This window comes from Crocuta crocuta, unplaced genomic scaffold (assembly GCF_008692635.1).
Source record: "Crocuta crocuta isolate KB4526 unplaced genomic scaffold, BGI_CrCroc_1.0 scaffold163, whole genome shotgun sequence".
NCBI classification, from domain to species: Eukaryota; Metazoa; Chordata; class Mammalia; order Carnivora; family Hyaenidae; genus Crocuta; species Crocuta crocuta.
This window is the reverse complement of record NW_027529533.1, coordinates 2,052,046-2,071,033: the sequence shown is the minus strand read 5'-3', so window position 1 is coordinate 2,071,033 and position 18,988 is coordinate 2,052,046. Positions and strand designations below refer to the sequence as shown.

Genomic DNA, 18,988 nt, shown 5'->3' with positions numbered 1-18,988 from the left:
GGGATATTTGGGAATGTCTAGAGACATTTTTGGTTAACACAACCGGTTGTGTATGTGTGTATCCACAGGCATACATGTTTGAGTGTTCAAAATTCCTATGTTGAAATCTTAGTGCCCAGTGTGATTGGAGATGGGGCCTTCAGGAGGTGCTTAAATCATGAGGATGGAGCCCTAGTGAATGGGACTAGTGCTTTTATAGAAAGACTCTGCAGAGCTCCTTACAACAACTCTATAATTTTTACAACCTTTATGTTAAAGATAGGGAAATAGAGACTTTAAGTTTTACTTAACAATATGAACAATATGAACAATAATAAAAGCAGATATGCTCAGATATAAAAATCAGGACAATCTGCCTTTAAAGGCTGGTATCTTTTGGCTACAAAAAACTGTACCTAAAATATAAGTATAAATCTGTATTCAGTAACTTACCAAAAAAAGGCACACAAGGTGGATTGATTGACTTAAGTTTTACTAGGTATTTTTTAAAGTGATCTTGACTTAATTCCACAGCTTCATCCAAAATTCTCTTTTTTCTTTCCTGCAATGCCTTTAAAAGATATAAATTGAATACAAGTTGTTTTTTATAATTCAATCATATTTTATGAACACAGAGGTTGGAATTTTATAAAATTTTACAATTATTTGAAAAATAATCTTTTAAAGATGTGTAGTATTCCTTTCTGTACTTACCTGAAATGATTTATCTATAAATATAAAACTTTTAAGTTTTTTGATATAAATTAGATGATTAATCAATAAAAAATTCTTCCCCAGGACCTTATTAGTTATATTTCTGATTAGCCGGGGTTTCAAGTTATAGCTATAAGAGAGAAATATAATCCCAAATCATTCAAATATTTTCTACTGAAAGGTCTTTTGGGATTAAGGGTAAGATTTTGGTAAGGAGGAGAAGGCTCTGGGAGGGAGAGAAGAATTGAATGAAAATTTAGTAAACCAAGTAAGCAGAGTCATTTCTTTTATATTTCATTATTACATTTGTTACAAATTATTTTTAACCTGGTAACTACACACACATGCGCGCGCGCGCATACACACACACACACACACACACACACACATCCACAGCAAACTTTATACCTGACAGCAAACTGTTCAATGCATTTCCTTTAACTTAAGAAAAAAGCAAAAGTGATTGCACTGTGACTTTTATTCAGTACTATATAGAAGTCCTAACTGACATGAATAACAAAAAGAAAATTCTAGAAAATGAAAAGAAAAATTGTCAGTAGTCACTGTCTGTGAAGAAACCCAATAAATCTACATATAGAGTGTTAATCAAGAGAATTTAGTAACGTTGCTGGATATAAAACAATATACAGGCAAAATATCAACTGCATTTCTAGATATCAATAAAGAAAATAAGATAGTAAAAAATATTTTAATATAAATCTAACAAGAGGTATGAGAACTTCATCAAGAAAACCATAAAACTTTATTAAATGAATAAATAAATGGAGAGATACACATATCATGATTTGAAAAACTCACTGTAAAACTGTCATTCATCAATTAAACCAGCTGCAATTTATATAACCAATGCAATTCCCATCAAACTTTCAATAAATGTATGGAAGCAACTGGCTAGTCATATGGAAGAAAACACTAACTCCAACCTCACCTCATACTCAAAACTTATTGCTAGCTCTGACTGAGTGGCTCAGTCAGTTAAGCATCCAACTTTGGCTCAGGTCATGTTCTTGCTGCTTGTGGGTCTGAGCCCCTTGTCAGGCTTTGTGCTGACAGCTCGGAGCTGGAGCCTGCTTCAGATTCTGTCTCCCTCTACCTCTCCCCCTCCCTCACTCATGTTCTGTCTCTCTCTCAAAAATACACAAACATTAAAAAAATGTAAAAAAAAAAACCCCTTATTTCCAGCTGGATTAAGGACTTAATGTGAAAGACAAAACATTAAGATATTAGAGGAAGAGCAATTAAACAAGACAGCCAAAAGCACAAATCACAGAAGACAGAATAAATTGGACTACATAAGAATTTTTATTCATCAAAAGACATTAAAAAAAAAAGGCAAAAAGGGAAGCTTCAATCTGAGAAGAGACATTATCACACACTGACAAAGGACTAAAATCCAGTATATACGAGAACTCATACAGATTCAAAAGAAAAACTCAACAATTAAAAAGTCAAAAAAATTTCCATAAGAAGAAATACAAAGAAACAATAAATATTTAAAAGCAGGTTCAAACTCATTAGAAATCAGGGTGCTTATCAAGCAAAACCACAAGACTGGAAAATGAAAAGAAATGACAATGTCAAGTACTGGTGAGAATGTAAAACAACTTAGAACTCATACATTTCTGGTGGGAGTATAAACTGGTACAATTACTTGGGAAAACAAGTTGGCATTTTCTAGTATAGCTAATGAAACCCATATCCTATTATCTAGTAATTATAGGTAAATAACTTAGAGAAATTTGTGCATGCATGCACTAGGATTTATTTAGAAAATGTTCATGGCACAATTACTGATAATAGCCTCACACTGGAAAAATCCAAATGGCCATTAACTATGAATAAATAAGTAAATTTTGGTAAGTTTATTCTTATAGTATGATACAGCTATGAAAAAAATGAACTGTAGCAGCAAGAAACAAACTGGATAAATTTTTTTTAAGTTTATTTATTTGGAGAGAGAGAAAGAGAGAGCGTGAGCAGGGGAGGGGCAGAAAGAGAGGCAGAGAAAGAACTCCAAGCAGGTTCCACGCTATCAGCACAGAGCCTGACGTGGGGCTCTATCTCATGAACCATGAGATCTTGACCTGAGCCAAGATCAAGAGTTGGATGCTTAACTGACTGTGCCACCCATGTACTCAAACCTGGATGAATTTTTAGGATGAGAACGTTGAATAAAAAAGTCTTTGAAGAATTCTATTCATATATAATTAAGAAACATGCAAAACGAAATAGTACATTGTTTAGAGATACAAATAAGTAAAACTGTAGGAAAATAATAAGCTATAAAATTCAGAATGATAGTTGGCTCTGAAGGGTTTTAAAGGNCCGCAAGATCATGACCTAAGCGAAAGTCGGACGCTTAACCGACTAAGCCACCCAGGCGCCCCTGGCTTAGACATATTTTATAAATATTGTTCTGTATCCAATATTTTAAGAGACTAAAACTTAACCTCTCAAAATAAATACATTATCCTTTAGAGTTTTTCAAAATCAGAATTAAAATTATTAATCTATTAAATAGATTAATATTTGGCAATAATCAACTGTTAATATCCTTAATATATAAAAAGTTCCTACAAATCAATAAAATGCAAACACCCAAACAGAAAAATACATGAAAGCAGTTTGCCCTCCACTCCTCTCTAATCATAACCAACTGAAAAAACTAATGTTAAGAAAAAAGTATGTATCTTTCCACACTCTTCTCAATTCTCATGCAATTCCATTAACATGTTTAGGTTTTACTCTGTTTTGTTATATAAAAATGAAATTATATTATACTGATTGTTCCAAAGGTTCTCCCCTAAAATATAACAAATATGATTTTAAGACAATACACATAGATCCTATTCACTTTTTTTCTATAGCTGAATAGTATTCTATCCTGCAAGTTAGAACAATGAATTCAGTCATTCTATTTATGGACATACAGGTTGTTTCCAGTTTTCCACTACTACAATTAACACTGCAGAAACTGTATCTTTGTACATTAACCATACAGTCTGGCACTTTTATTGGATTCTCTGTATTCAAGAGTATGTGTATTTTAACATATACTTTCTGTATCTTTTGAATTTTCTATAACAAACACTAAACATATATTGTTATGTAGAATTAAAAAAACAAATTTTAAGTTTTAGAAAGACTTCTCTCCATGTTACTCTTTCTTTGACTATGCATTAAACTAAAGATAATTGAAGTAATTTGTATATTTATATTTAAAATGTTTGTCATTTATTTGAAACAATCAATGTGCCACTGGAAAAATCCATTTGGAACTTCATTACATTTAGGAAGCATATTAAACAGAGTCTCAAGTCTCATATTCCTTGCTGAATCCTAGGCTTACCAGTTATGCTGATATATAAATATATATATATTTAAGGGAATAAGATGATTTATTAAGGATTTACTCAAAAAGACTGGTGGTAGAAGCAGTGTCTTTTATATCAATTGTATCTTCCCCCATAAAAGATAAAATATTTAAACATGTAACTTACCTCAAAAGTATGGTCTAGTCTGTACACTGACACTGAATTTACTGCACTGACTATCTCTAATACACCATTGAAATTATTCAAATCTTGAAAAACTTGTAGAATTTCTATAATTCTACTTAGTACTGCCACCCGTTCCTCAAAATTTTCTGCTTCCACAATGCACCTAAACAAAACAAACAAACAAAAAAAACACCAATAAAAAATCATGGCTTAAAACGCAATTTCCTCGCTTCATGTAGGAAAGAAGAAATATATTTTTAGCCAAAATTTAAGCTTATAGATGACTTACTATTATGATTATTAAGAAGTAATAACACAGAAGAAGTAAACACTCACTTTTCAAACCAGAGGGTGAGATTCGTGGTATGGCGAATCATTTTTAACAAATTTGGAGAATTTATTTCTTTATCTTCTTTGGTCCACACACTCCCTACAAGTTCAGAAGGCTGGACTTTCCTATGGAACCAAAAATCAATGCAACTTAATTTACAAAGGATTAGTATCAAAATTATTTAAAGATCTCCTGAAACTTAGTAAGAAAAAGACAAGGCAAAAGATAGATGGACAAACATATAAACAGGTTTAAATCACAGAGGACTGGATCCAAATAGTCATGTAAACATGAAAAAAATATTTTCTTATTCAGGGAGAAGAACATTAAACCACAACGAAATCCCATTTCATTCCTGTCAGACTAACAAAAGCCTAATAATACTAAATAGGTAAAGATGTGAAAAAACAGCAACTTTCCAACACTGATGTGCAAGTAAAAACTATAGCTACTTTGTAAAGAAATTTAGCAATATCTCATAATACTGAAGATACACATACTAGACCACCCCACAATTCTATCTAGGTATATATTCTACATACACCAGGTTATAAGAAAGCATTTATAAGAGTATTCAGTGAAGCAGTCATTATTTCCAAGAGTGAAAAATCACAAACAACCTAGAGGCTTATCATCAAGAGACTGGATAAATATTGGAGCGTTCATACAATAGAACACCACACAGTAATTAAAATAAGCAAACTAGAGCTACATTAATCAACTTGAACAAATACAAAAAACAATTTAAGTGGAAAATATGTTGCAGAATGATACATAAGTATAAATTGTTTTAGAATCTGCAAAACGACGTTTTATATTGGTTATCCATGTGTGAATGTGTATAAATTATAAAGACATACATAAGAATAATAAACACCAAATACAAGATAGTGGTTATTGGGAGAAAGAAGAGGAATGGAATTAGGAGGAATGAGTTTAAGGATTTCAATTGTATTTGTAATGCTTTTGTTGTTCATGAGCCCTCATTATATAATTTTCTACATTTTAAAAAATACCTGAATTATTTCATTAAAAAAATCAGACAGAAAAGCAGACTAAATCATTGTATGCAGTCAGTCAGGATTGCATAGTTTAAAAAGTTGACCAGTGGCATACCCATCAATGTCCTACAGACTTGGCTATTAATTAATTTAAAAAAAAGTTTTTAATCAGTAGATTCAAGTATAAATGGGTACTTGCTAACAGTTTTTAAAATAAGTCTTCTTACATGGTCCTATTATTTTACCAGAAATTCAGTTTACAGTCAATGTTTTTACCTCTGTTAGTCTTCCTCCATAATACACGTATCACTTAACAAACATATTTTCTGTGTTCTGAAAGCAGATCCACATAGAGCTAAGTGTTTTTGTTTTTTCTGATGTCCACTCATGTAACAGTTACTTTATGAAGAAAAACTTGATTCAGTATCATTTGCTTTTTTATCTCACGAAACAAGTCCCTTCATTTCAACCTTTTACAAAAGCAAAAACCACCTGAGGTCCAAATTACAGTATGACACTGAATCAGATGTTGACTTCTGATGTGTGTGCTAAATTCTGAATGGCACACCCAGGGCAAACCAGAAGTCCAATTCTACAGAAGGGAAGTTTTTTTCTCTACTGCCTTCCTACATTCTCCGTTAGCACTAAACTTTGTATATTCCTGCTTTTCCCTTTAAAAAGATGGCTGCCAATCAGGATAACTTCTTAAAGGTATTTGTATTTTTTTTTAATGCTTTTTAAATTTATTTTTGAGAGACAGGGAGAGAGAAAGAGAGAGAAAGATCACGAGCAGGGAAGGGGCAGAGAGAGAGGGAGACAAAATCCGAAACAGGCTCTGTCTGAGCTGTCAGCACAGAGCCTGATGCAGGGCTCGAACTCAAGAACCGTGAGATCATGACCTGACCCGAAGTCGGCCCCTTAACCAACTGAGCCACCAAGGCCCCCAAAGGTATTTGTATTTTAGAAGGGATTCTTGAATGCAGAAAACTTTCTGATGGAATGATAGTGGTGGGAAGTCATTTTTTGACAGAGTTGGGGGAGGAGGTGGTTACCTGCAAGGCCTGTACTCTTCATAGGAGCCTGGGTTGTAAATGAAAGAAGAAAGCTTAAGTTAGGAAGAAGACAGAATAGGGCTAATGTAATGGGGATGGACAGTGGTTTAAAAAAAGATGGCAGAGGAAGAAGCTGATAAAGCAAGTTGAAAGGAGAGAAGACTGTAGTTAGAAAGAAATAAGCTGCTTGAATTCATAATTTTGAAATAAGAATGGTTTGGAGTGATAACAAGATCTGGAATATGTCATGAGAGGAGCTTTGGTTTGGAGTGGAGAATGATATTGGAAGTGATGAAACCATGAAACTGTAAAGGTTAGGTTGTGAATGGGTGATCTGCCTGGATACAGGCTAATGAGAGAAAGTGATTTACATGTAAAGACAGATGATGGAATACAGATAAAAGTAAACAGCCAAGCACATTTCTAATGAATTTCATAAATGAAAGAAAATGGTTCAGAAGTTTTAAGCATGGTTCATCATACTTACTATCTTTTCTTTAAAGTTAATATGAACTTTTAACTTAAATAAGAGGGGCAGAGGATCTGAAGTGGGCTCTGTGCTGTCAGTGCAGAGCCCAACGTGGGGCTCGAACTCACGATGCATGAGATCATAATCGGAGCTGAAGTCAGATGCTTAACCAACTGAACCACCCACATGCCCCTAAAGTTAATATTGACTTCAAATAGCTAAAGTATTTAAGACTCCTTTAAAAACATAATGAAATCTTTCTTCTAATAATTTTGTTATTCATTTGCCTAGCAAACCTAACTCAAACTCCAAATTAAAATTTTGATTATGTAGAATCTGAAGAAAGAATATAAAGCTTGTCTCACTCAATATTCTATTTACTCAGCTGTCTTCAAGAGCCTACCATCCATACTGACTGATTTAACTGAACCAACTCCAACTAAAGCAATCTGGGCAAGTATTATGAGCAGAAGCGGGTGACTGCCTTGAAAGTGCTTGCTATTCTGCTGCATGGTTTCTCTCCACCATTCCTCTAGTGAAGGATTTCTAGGACCTACTCTAGGCCTAAACAGCAATATAAGATTTTTATCTATAGAAAAAAATTGTAGTTAAAACCTATGCTATGAGCTTTCCTCCAAGCCCACAAGAAGAGATGAGGCATTTTTAAGCATTAATAAATAGATTTCATTAAAAATATAAAAAATAGTTTGTACAACGTTCTGAAAATAGACAGAGGTATGTTTAGATTCTTGAAAACAGAGCAGCAAATGAATGTTAATTGTTTACCTGTAAAGATCAGATTCCAGAAGTGTCAGCTGACGTGCAATTTCTATTGGATGAAGTGTCATAAGATCAAATGTTTCAAACTGTCCTGGTCTGCTAATATGCCATTCAATCGGTGGAGGCGGACTTTCAAAGGTAATATTATGGCTTATTCCATTTGCCTGAGCTTGTTTCTTCCTCCTGATGATCTTAGCAATTGACTCTACCCACTTCTTCATAGCTTTCCCTACGTTTGTGTTACAGAACACAAATAAAAATACCTTTTTACTTGACAGACATGACTGCAAATCTTTGTATAATCTCTTATTTTTACCCAGCTTCAATAATTATCAACTCATGGCCAATTTTTGTTTCATCTAACCCCACGCATGTCCTCCCTCCACCCCTATGTTATTCTGAAACAAGTATATATTATTTCATCTGTATTTAAGTATGTAGCTAAAAAATTAAAGAGTTTTTTAAATGACCACAATACCATTATCGTATATAAAAATGACAATAACTTCTTAATATCATCAAATATCTAATTAGTGCTCAGATTTCCCTGATTCTCTCATAAATCCTTTCTAAAAGTTGGTTTCTTTGAAATAGGGTTTGAACAAGATCTATAAATTGCACTGAGTCAGTGTCTCAAGTCTCTTTTACTACAGGCTCTCCTTTTCTCTCTCATTTTTGCTTGCAATTTACTTGTTAAAATGAAATCATCTGCCTTATGGTATTTCCCAAGTCTGAATTTTTCCAATTCTGTTTTTGTGGTATCTCTTTCCCCTGTTTTTTCTTTAAGTCAGACACATAGAGATGTGCTATAATTTAGAATCAATTTTTTGACATGATACTTGCACGATTATTTCCAACAGCCAGCATATAATGTCCAGTTACTTCTCTTGTATTATTACTAGGGAGTTGAAAAATAGTAATATTCTAATTCTATCATTCCTTCCTCATTTATTAGTTAAAATATTTTTATAAAAAGAAACTTTCATCACTATTGGTTATGCTGAGGTATAACTTACTTCAGAAAGGTCTACGACATTAACTTTAGACATTAACGTAAACCTTTACTTGCTTTATTCTAATACGTATATGTATTTTATTTTACTTTTTTATTTTATATATAGAGAAAGAGTGTAGTGGGGGAGAGGGTCAGAGGGAGAGAGAGAGAGTTTTTTTTTTAATATAATTTATTGTCAAATTGGTTTCCATACAACACCTAGTGCTCATCCCAACAAGTGCCCTCCTCAATGCCCATCAACCCTCAGGTTGTTCTCAGTATTTAAGAGTGAGAGAATCTTAAGCAGGTTCCATACTTTGTGCAGAGCCCAACACTGGGCTCGATCCCATGACCCTGGGATCATGACCTGAGCCAGAATTAAAAGATGGACACTCAAACGACTTGTATGGGTCACTCAGGTACCCCTACATATGTGTATTTTAGAAGTTTCTTAGATCATATATAATTTAGCAGCCTCATTAAGAAAATAATATAAAAATTTAGTACCAAAAACAATTATCAAGGCACACATGATGATAATGTATCTTAAACATCTCAAAGCTAAAACATAGGAATCACATTCTCTATTCTAAATAAAATTCCCCTTAAGTAAAAACAAGTAGGAGATACGTTAGGCTTAAACTATTCTTAATTAATGCCTTATACTGTCAGATAAATGATCTTGATTCAATAATATACATTTGCTTAAATGATCATGGAGCAGAATTTAATTTCATGGGCTGTGCTCTGAAACTTCAGGTAGGAAAGGCCTATCTTTCAGGTGCTAAAAATATACCAAAGATTTTTCCAGGAGAAGTAAATGTTATTTTAAAAGCTGATAACCATTCAAAAATAAAGAATAAGATTAAGGAGAATATGAAAACAGATAAAATTAGTTGAAAGAATGCCAACCTGGAGATGAGATAAAATTTTAAATGTATGTTTATTAAAGACTTGTAACTTTTTTTAAAGATTCTCCTAAAAAACTTGAAAAGGCAAGGTTCTAAGACTTCCAGTGGTTCTAATATACGAGCTTCTTAGAGTCTGTCTATAAACCATATCAAATGTTATTTCAGCTGTTAAAATATAAAAAATAATTTAGCTTCTTATTTAAAAGTCAAATTTAAAAATCAAGTCATGTGCAACATAAAGATTCAATCAAACCTTTAAATAATATACCTCTTACACTTGAAATGAAGGATTCTAGTCTCTCAAGCAACTCCAAATCTCTTTCAAAGTCATAAAAATGATGTTCAACCCAGTGCCGAAACACATTTAAGATCCTAAAAAAAAAAAAAATAGAAAGAAAGACATTTTAGTAAAACCCAAGCTTCTTTCACTTCTCTAGTACCATAGTGACAACTTTATATACAAGGGCCAATATAACACTCAAGAGTCTCTATTTTGTATTTAGTTACAACCTTAAGTGCTTCTATGATGTGAAAACCAGTCTCAGGACTACTTTATTGTTTTAAAATTATATTTTAAAAATATTTATAAGCATAAAAATTGTAGTTTCCACATTTAACTACCCCCTTATGTTTAGAAGAAGTAACTTTTCTGTATACATATTAGAAAATTCATCCTCTGTAAAGTAAAAATGCTATTTTTAAATTCTTAAATTGAAAAGGATTTTTTAAAAGATCTAAACTGATATCTTTTTCAGATAAGATGGCAAATCAACTAAGATTAGTGTGTTTCTAAATTCAAGTGCTATCATCAAACTTCTGTTATCTACAGTTATGCCCACATTTCCTTATTTTACTTCAAGATAAAAATATTTCTTACAGAGCTATTTTATTTTGTAGTACCTCAAAAATGACTCTTATAATCTTGCAAACAGAGATTCAATCTATCTGTATAAATATAACATTCTACTACTTAATGATAGTATGAATTAATTACTTTAGAATTTTTTCTTCATTATTTTAATAAACAACCATTTCTAGGTAAACTTCCCCCAACCCTTTCCCACCCAACCTTAGTTTTTCTCCCAGGCTAAGAAAAAACTGTAAATTCCCAGTGAATCTTAAGTGAGTGTGGGCCTGGTAGACTCGGTGGCTTAGGAAATATTTCAAGAAACAAAATTGTTAACTTCTAGTTTACACTTAGGTCAATTCAAATAACTCTGTTGCCAATTTCTCTCCTTTCTAATTTCTACAGCATCTAATGTAATCTTAAAATTACTAACATGTACAGGAAAAAAATCCCATAATTAGACTTGACCAAAATTAAAAACTTCCATTGACCAAAAGACATTATTAAGAAAATGTAAACAGATGGGGCACCTGGGTGGCTCAGTCGGTTAAGCATCTGACTTTGGCTTGGGTCATGATCTCACAACTTTTGAGTTCAAGCCCCACATTGGGCTCTGTGCCGACAGCTCAGAGCCTGAAGCCTGCTTCTGATTCTGTGTCTCCCTCTCTTGTCTGCCCCTTCCCAACTAGTGCTCTGTCTTTAAAAAATAAATAAATGTATAAAAAATTTAAAAAAAAGAAAATGCAAATTAAGACTACAAAGACATTCCACTATACCCCACCAGTTAAGCTAAAGTATAAAACTGACATCACTAAATGTTAGTGAGGATATGGAGCAACTGGAACTCTCTCTCATATACTGGTTTTAAGAGTGTAATAAAGTACAGCCACTTTGGGAAGAGATTTGGCAGTTTCTTTTAGAACCAAGAATACAAACACTCTATAAGCTAGCCACTCCACTCTAAGTTATTTACTCAAGACATGAAAAAATATATTCACAGAAGATTTGTAAAATAAAGTTCATAGCAGCTTTATTTATAGTAAAAAACTGAAAAGAACCCAGGTGTCCTTCAATGGGAAAAAAACTGTGGTATGTTCATATGGCTACCTTAGCAGTAAAACAGAACTACTGACACAAGCAAAAACATGCTCAGAAGCATGAGTGAAAAATGTCAAACACAAAACTGTACATAAGAATCTGTTTATCTAAAATTCTAAAACAGGTAAAACTAATCTATAGTGGAAGATGAATACTGTTTTGGTTAATGAGGACAAAAATTGATTAAGATAGGCATGAGGAAACTTGCTGAGGCTATGCTAACATTTATATCTTGAAAGGAGTTTGGATTATAGAGATGTATGGTTTTTTTTTTTTTTTTAAATTCAACCAAAGTACACTTCAGATGTATGTGTCTCAGGGCTCCTGGGGGGCAGTTGGTTGAGCAACTGACTCAATTTCAGCTCAGGTCAGAATCTCAGTTTGTGGGATCAAGCTTCGTGTCAGGCTCTGTGCTGACAGCTCAGAGCCTGCTTGGGATTTCTCTCTTCCTCTCTCCTACCCCTCTTCCACCCATGTGTGTATATGTGTATGCACATACACTCCCTCTCTAAATAAACTTAAAAAAAAAAAAAAGATGTTTCACTGTACACACATTTTAGAACAAAAGTACAATAAACAAATACTGCACTTGTAATGATATATAAATTGAAGTATTTAAGAAGTTTACTTTGAAATACATCCCCAAAACTTGATGATTAATGGACCAAAAGAAGAATAAATGAATATATATGTGATAAAATAAATATAGCAAAATTAACAGATCTAGGTGGTGGATGTATGAACTCACTGTAAAATCCTCTCAAATTTGTGTTATGTTAATTTTAGAATACAACATCAGAAAATGTTACGATCATTATAAAAATTACCATCATTGATGAAAATCCTTTAATGTTTGTAAGACTGTTTAACAACTTGGCTTCGATTTCAAGGCCATCTTGAATTCCACCCCATTCCATAAAGTTAATACCATCTACTACTTCTTGTAATACATTGTCTTCATTTCTGTTGAGTCAATTTCCTTACCTGTTTCCTCTGTACACCATTCTCATCTCTGTCTTTTTGCCTTTGTTCAAACTATTTCCCATGACCTTGAATATCTATAGTCACTTTTCTGTCTAACTAAATCCTATATACCCTTTAGGGACACTCTCAGATTTTACCTCTTCCAAGATGACTTCCCTAGTAATTACGGCCTAATCTTAGCTATTCCTGAAATTATATAGTGATGTATTTTTTTTTTTTAATTTTATTTTTTTTTTTTAATGTTTTATTTATTTCTAGGAGAGAGAGACAGCGTGAGCAGGGGAGGGACAGAGAGAGAGGGAGTCACAGACTGAAACAGGCTCCAGGCTCCGAGCTGGCAGTCAGCACAGAGCCCGACGCGGGGCTCGAACCCACAAACCGCGAGATCATGACCTAAGCGAAAGTCGGAAAGTCGGACGCTTAACCGACTAAGCCACCCAGGTGCCCCAATAGTGATGTATTTTTTTAAGCCACTTAAACATATAAAATAGAATACATAACTATTTCATGTTTCCCTTTTCTGTAATAAAATCTTTATCACCATGGTGGCAAAGATGATATTCCATGTTATTTCTGTATTCACCGTAAGTAGAAATACAGAACAGAGAACACAGAAAATGCTTATAAATACTTAAAGAACATAGATGACTGAGAGCTTAAGATTATATTTTGCCCTGATAGAGCAACCTCATACAGGTGTGTCTCATGTCAAGAAGCTTGAGTATGGGGGGAGTACAAATGCATCATGGCTAGTACAAAAAAATTAAACACTCCTTTATTGCTGATGGGTAAATAATCTTTTTTTCTAATCTAAAAAAATTTTTAGACTAGAACCTGGGCAGCTCAGTCAGTTAAGTGTCCAACTTCAGCTCGGGTCATGATCTCACAGTTCGTGGGTTCAAGTCCTGCATCGGGTTCTGTGCTGACAGCTCAGAGCCTGGTGCCTGCTTCAGATTCTGTGTTTTCCTTTCTTTCTGCCCCTCCCCTGCTCACACTCTCTCTCTCTCTCAAAAATAAACATTAAGAAAAAAATTTGTTTAATTTAAACTAATCTCTACATCCAACATGGTGCTCAAACTCACAACCCCAAGATCAAGAGTCACATGCTGTGACTGAGCCAGCCAGGTACCCTTTACATTTTTAAAAAATATCATTGTGTTAAAAGTTCTGGCTGAGAGTCATATAGCTGGGAACTCTATCATTCCTCTGAAACTACAGTTATTTGTGGCAACTATCCTGGAAAATAAATCATATACTCAGTTCCAAAGTTGTAATTTATTAGTTAGCAGTAATCAAGGAATCTTAATATTTACAAAGAAAATATATTTAGATCATGTACAATTAGGGATTGTAAAAAAAGCTAATCAAATGAGCTTCCAATTCCCAATCTCAGTGGTATAAAAAAACAGCACTGCCTTAAGAAGTCAGAGCTGAGTCTGAAACCTGTCCTGTGGTACCCTTTATATGACCTATCTCAAATTACTTTATCTTACTAAGTTTCAATTTCCTCATATAAGTTTCAATTTCCTTCATATATAAAGTAGTAACTGTGTTGTGAGGATGAAATAAAAATGATAAGGCATTTAGGCACACAGTGAGGATCTAACAGCTGGCAGCTGCTTTTATCAAGTAACATTTTAAAAAATTACTGAAATGATTTTTTAGATGAAGTAATAAATGTCTACATGTTTTGTGTGACAATAATGGGCAAAGTACATAAATTCCATAAATATTATAAACTATAAAATAGCCCAGGATTACTAGATGATAACGAACGGGGAGGAGCAAGTTGACAGCAGGCACACTGTCACACACATCAACTTTATGTACACGTAAACTTTTATGCACACACATAAAACTTTACAATTTTTACTTAATAGGTATCCTGGTATGCTAACTATATGTTGAAAATTGAACAGCACATAAAAAATAAAATATTCAGGCCAAACCTAAGTTGTACTGGTTGGACATATTCCTTGCGAAACCTTTTAAGGTCTGCACTGATTGGCTGTTCGCCTTTCTCTACTGCCAATCTATCTGCTTCAGTAGGTTCTGGCTCTGGAATTTCAAATCTAAGAAAAAAAGAAGCAAAATGAGAGAAATTTTTTGTTTCAGACACAAATGAAAAGGACTTAAAATACAACAGAAAAAAAACATTTTATTTAAGCAACTTTCTTTCCTACCATTTATGTGAGAAGTGCAATTACTGATAAACTTCCCCTGAAGTATTACAGCTATAAGAAATTGTTCTATAGCTATACAGTAGGAAGATTTAATATTCTTACTTTTATCAAAACAAGCTTAATAACTAGCACTAATATAGAAAAGGTCAATGAAAAATATCAAGCTATATAAAAACAATCTATAAGGAAAATAACTTCCTTGAATGATCTAACAGAAATGGCATATCTAATAATCTGTCCTTAATATTTATTTTGATAAAATTAAAGTAGAGATAAACTTCCTTAAGCGACTATACACACAAGAGAAGGCCCAAAGTGAATTTTAAACAATATCTGAAGAACATACTTAAGTGGATAAGGTAACAATCAAACTAAAACAAATAAAAAGAAACCTTGCCCAATCATAGGAAATATAACTAAAATATAAGTCTAAGAAATGTGCATTCCTTATTTTGGACATGGAAATACAACTAAATAGATCTTCATAGCACATTATTACTCTGATTCAGTCTGGTAAACTTAGTTTCACAGTACAACATAATGACACAGGGGAAGATAAAAATTCTGGTATTAAGTTTTTAAATGTAAAACAAAAATTATTTTGAAGCCCAGATACTATCTAAAGAAGAAAAACTCAATCCAAAACTTAGTTTTTAAAAAACTCATCATAATAAGGGAAATGTTCACTTTTTTATGTATAATAAGACTATCATTATGTTTTAATAAGAATATTTATCTTTTGGAAATTCAAATGAAAATATTTACAGATGAAATATGCTGTCTAAGATTTACTTCTAAGTAATCCTGGGGTTAGAGTACTGAAGTCAGTAGGGAAAGAGGTGAAAATGTGTTGATAATTACTGAAGCTGGATTATGAATAAATAAATGGGGTTTACTGTACTCTTCCATTTCTATGTTTTGAAAATTTCTTTAAGAAAAAGTCTGTTTCAAAGTGACAAGTAAAAAAGTCTCTTTTAAGTAAGTTTTTACTGCCCCCCGAAATATCATTAAAATACATTCTCAAATTTGGGTGTTTCTGATTACCACTATCAATATTGCTATGATCTGAAGAGACCTCTGTTATAAAAGATATTTCAATGAGCACATTGAAGAGAACAGTAATACTAATATAATACCAAATATATTATGTTCAAAAACTAGTTGAGCACATACTAGGTCCCCACCACTTTGCAAGGAACAAAGAGGTTAACTTTTTATAAAATGTTAAGTAAAATAAATATTTTTCTTACCGTTCAATCAGTAAGCTAAGCAATTCCTGTGGTTTACAAAATGAACGGTATGTAGTAAGAAAAGTACGGACAAAATTGGGATCTGAAAAGATAAGAGTATAAAATGGGATGTATGTTCAATTTATTCAGTTTCATTAATTCAAAGTAGCATATTTTGGAGGCCTTCCTTCCTTTCTTTTTTTTTTCCAACGTTAATTTATTTTTGAGAGGGAGAGACAGAGAGAAAGAGAGAGAGAGAGAGAGAACGCATGCATGAGAGTGGGAGAGGGATAGAGAGAGAGAAGGAGACACAGAATTTGAAACAGTCTCCAGGCTGTGGGCTGTCAGCACAGAGACTGATGTGGGGCTTCAACTCTGAACAATGAGATCATGACCTGAGCCAAAGTTGGATGCTTAACCTACTGAGGCACCCAGGTGTCCCTTTTCCTTTTTCTTTTTCTTCTGGTTCCTCCCACCATGGTCTTCCTGCCAATCATGGTATTTCTTTTTTTTTTTTTTAATTTAAAATATTTTTTAATGTTTATTATTTTTGAGAGACAGAGCATGAGCAGGGAAAGGGCAGAAAGAGAGGAAAACACAGAATCCAAATCAGGCTCCAGGCTCTGTCACAACAGAGCCTGATGCAGGGCTCAAAACCTACAAACCATGATCATGACCTGAGTCAAAGTCGGATGCTTAACCAGCTAGAGTTCCCCACACCCCATGGTATTTCTTGATAAATGAGGATTGTTTTCGAATTAAAGACTCACAGAATTTTTATGAATATTTAATAATGAAGTCAACAATATTATATATATATTTTTAAATTTATTTTCTGAGAGAGTGAGAGAGCGAGAGCGAGAGAGAGACAGAGAGAGAGAGAGTGTACAAGTGGAGGATGGGCAGAGAGAGAGAGGGAAAGAGAGAGAATCCCAAGCAGGTGCCACACTGTCAGTTCAGAGCCCAATGCAGGGCTCGAACCCGTGAACCGTGAAATTATGACTTGAGCCAAGTCAGATGCTTAACCAACTAAGCCACCCATGTGCTCCAATGTATTATATTTTAGAAACATTTAATTAGTTATTTATTCCTTTTGATTCTGTGGAATTCATTTTATATTTTAGAGGCAATCCCTTTTATTCCATGCCTTAAGCATTTTTTTTTCTTTTTGCTTCAAGTTTAAAATTCTAGTTAGTTAACATATAGGGTAATATTGGCTTCAGGAGTAGAATTTAGTGACTCATCACTTACATACAAAAACCAGTGCTCATCACAGTAAGTGGCAAACATTTTTTTAAGTTTATTTATTTTGGAAAAAAAAAAAGTTTATTTATTTTGAGAGAGAGAGAGAGAACAAGTGGGGAAGGAACAGAGAGAGAGGGAGAGAGAGAGAATATCCTAAGTAGGCTGCGCACTGTCAGCATACAGCCCAATGTGGGGCTCGAACTCACAAACTGTAAGATCATGTCAGATGCTTAACAGACTAAGCCACTCAGGTGCCCTGAAGTGGAAAGCAGTTTTGAATATCCTTGAAAAGCTTTAGATCCTTAGCCCAGGTAAGTAAGCATTTGTAATGAGTTTCACATACCTGCATACATATGATATGTTAACCTTTCAATTAATTTCACCACAGTTCCTCCTTTAATAATGGGAATTCCACTTCTACTTTGCAAGTTGTCTTCAAAAACAATGTTTTCCTCAGAGTCTTTTACCACAAAACGATATACTTCAGGACTTGGTAATCTCAATGGCTGCTCATTTTCTTCTTTCAATAACACTGAATCTAGCATTCGATCTAGTGTACTACGATAGTGAAGAGAAATAAGTGCAGCCATCCAATTATTTTTCTCTTCAGCAGACTTTGCAGCAAATATTATGCTGTTTTCATCTTTGGATACGATTTCAAAAGCATGTTTACACTCACAGGTATCTTCTTTATCACATATTTGTATTTTCCTCATGACAAATTTTTCTTTTAATCTGTATTCTGCGCTACTGTAACCTGGAAGGCGTGACTGGCTATGATTGGGCTTACAGCTAATCATTAAGCCATCAAAGAGAAAAATATGCCGCTCATGTTTAGCACCAACTCGTGTCAATGGACCTTCCATAATGAATTCATTACAACACTGTCCAATATCTTTGCCTTCCCATCCATCTATGTTTTTCTGAATTTCATTCATTTTTTTAATAGCCAGATGCTTGCTTCTTAAGTGACGATTATAAAAAGGGCAAACAAGATCCCTAAAAAAAAAAAAAAAGATAAGTTTAGCTTTTTCAATGACTAAGCAACTCAAATTTCTTTAAGTGTAAGCTACCTTAAATCACATGATAAAAACACTAAATAATCAAACACTTGATTTTGGGCTCAGCATTTACTTTCTTCTACTAATTTTGCCAATAATGGACACTTGCCTCAATTTCATTATTGTGAAAGAGAAGTACTATAGAAATTGTTTTATTCCAAATGCCGTAAGAACTAAAATTATCCTAGATTTCTTTATTTTATTTAAACAATTTTTTAATGTTTTATTTATTTCTGAGAGAAAGAGAGAGACAGACAGACAGTGTGAGCAGGGGAGGGTCAGAGAGAGGGAGACACAGAATCTGAAGCAGGCTCCAGGCTCTGAGCTGTCAGCCGAGCCTGACACGGAGCTTGAACCCACAAACCGTGAGATCATGATCTGAGCCGAAGTCAGGTGCTTAACCAAATGAGCAACCCAGGTGCCCCTAAATTTTTTATATAACACACAAAAATGATTATGTTTAACATATCTTAACAATATGACAATGTCAATTAAAAAAATTTTTTTTAATTTTAGAGAGGGAGAGAGAGTGTGAGTGGGGACAGATTGGGTGTGTGTGTGTGTGTGTGTGTGTGTGTGTGTGTGTGTG

At 33.6% G+C, this 18,988-nt stretch overlaps 1 protein-coding gene across 1 annotated transcript in view; it reads right to left on the bottom strand.

Moving 5' to 3' along the window:
- The window catches only part of SOS2 (SOS Ras/Rho guanine nucleotide exchange factor 2), an 83,708-nt gene that overhangs the window by 16,546 nt on the left and 48,174 nt on the right, over nt 1-18,988 (bottom strand). Inside the window, exons 10-17 of the mRNA XM_077761228.1 lie at nt 17,682-18,337; nt 16,115-16,196; nt 14,631-14,753; nt 10,021-10,124; nt 7,854-8,076; nt 4,551-4,670; nt 4,215-4,377; nt 433-550 (exon numbers count right to left, since the gene is read on the bottom strand). Of these exons, the coding sequence (XP_077617354.1) occupies nt 433-550; nt 4,215-4,377; nt 4,551-4,670; nt 7,854-8,076; nt 10,021-10,124; nt 14,631-14,753; nt 16,115-16,196; nt 17,682-18,337 (1,589 nt within the window). The remainder of the gene's footprint in view (nt 1-432; nt 551-4,214; nt 4,378-4,550; nt 4,671-7,853; nt 8,077-10,020; nt 10,125-14,630; nt 14,754-16,114; nt 16,197-17,681; nt 18,338-18,988) is intronic.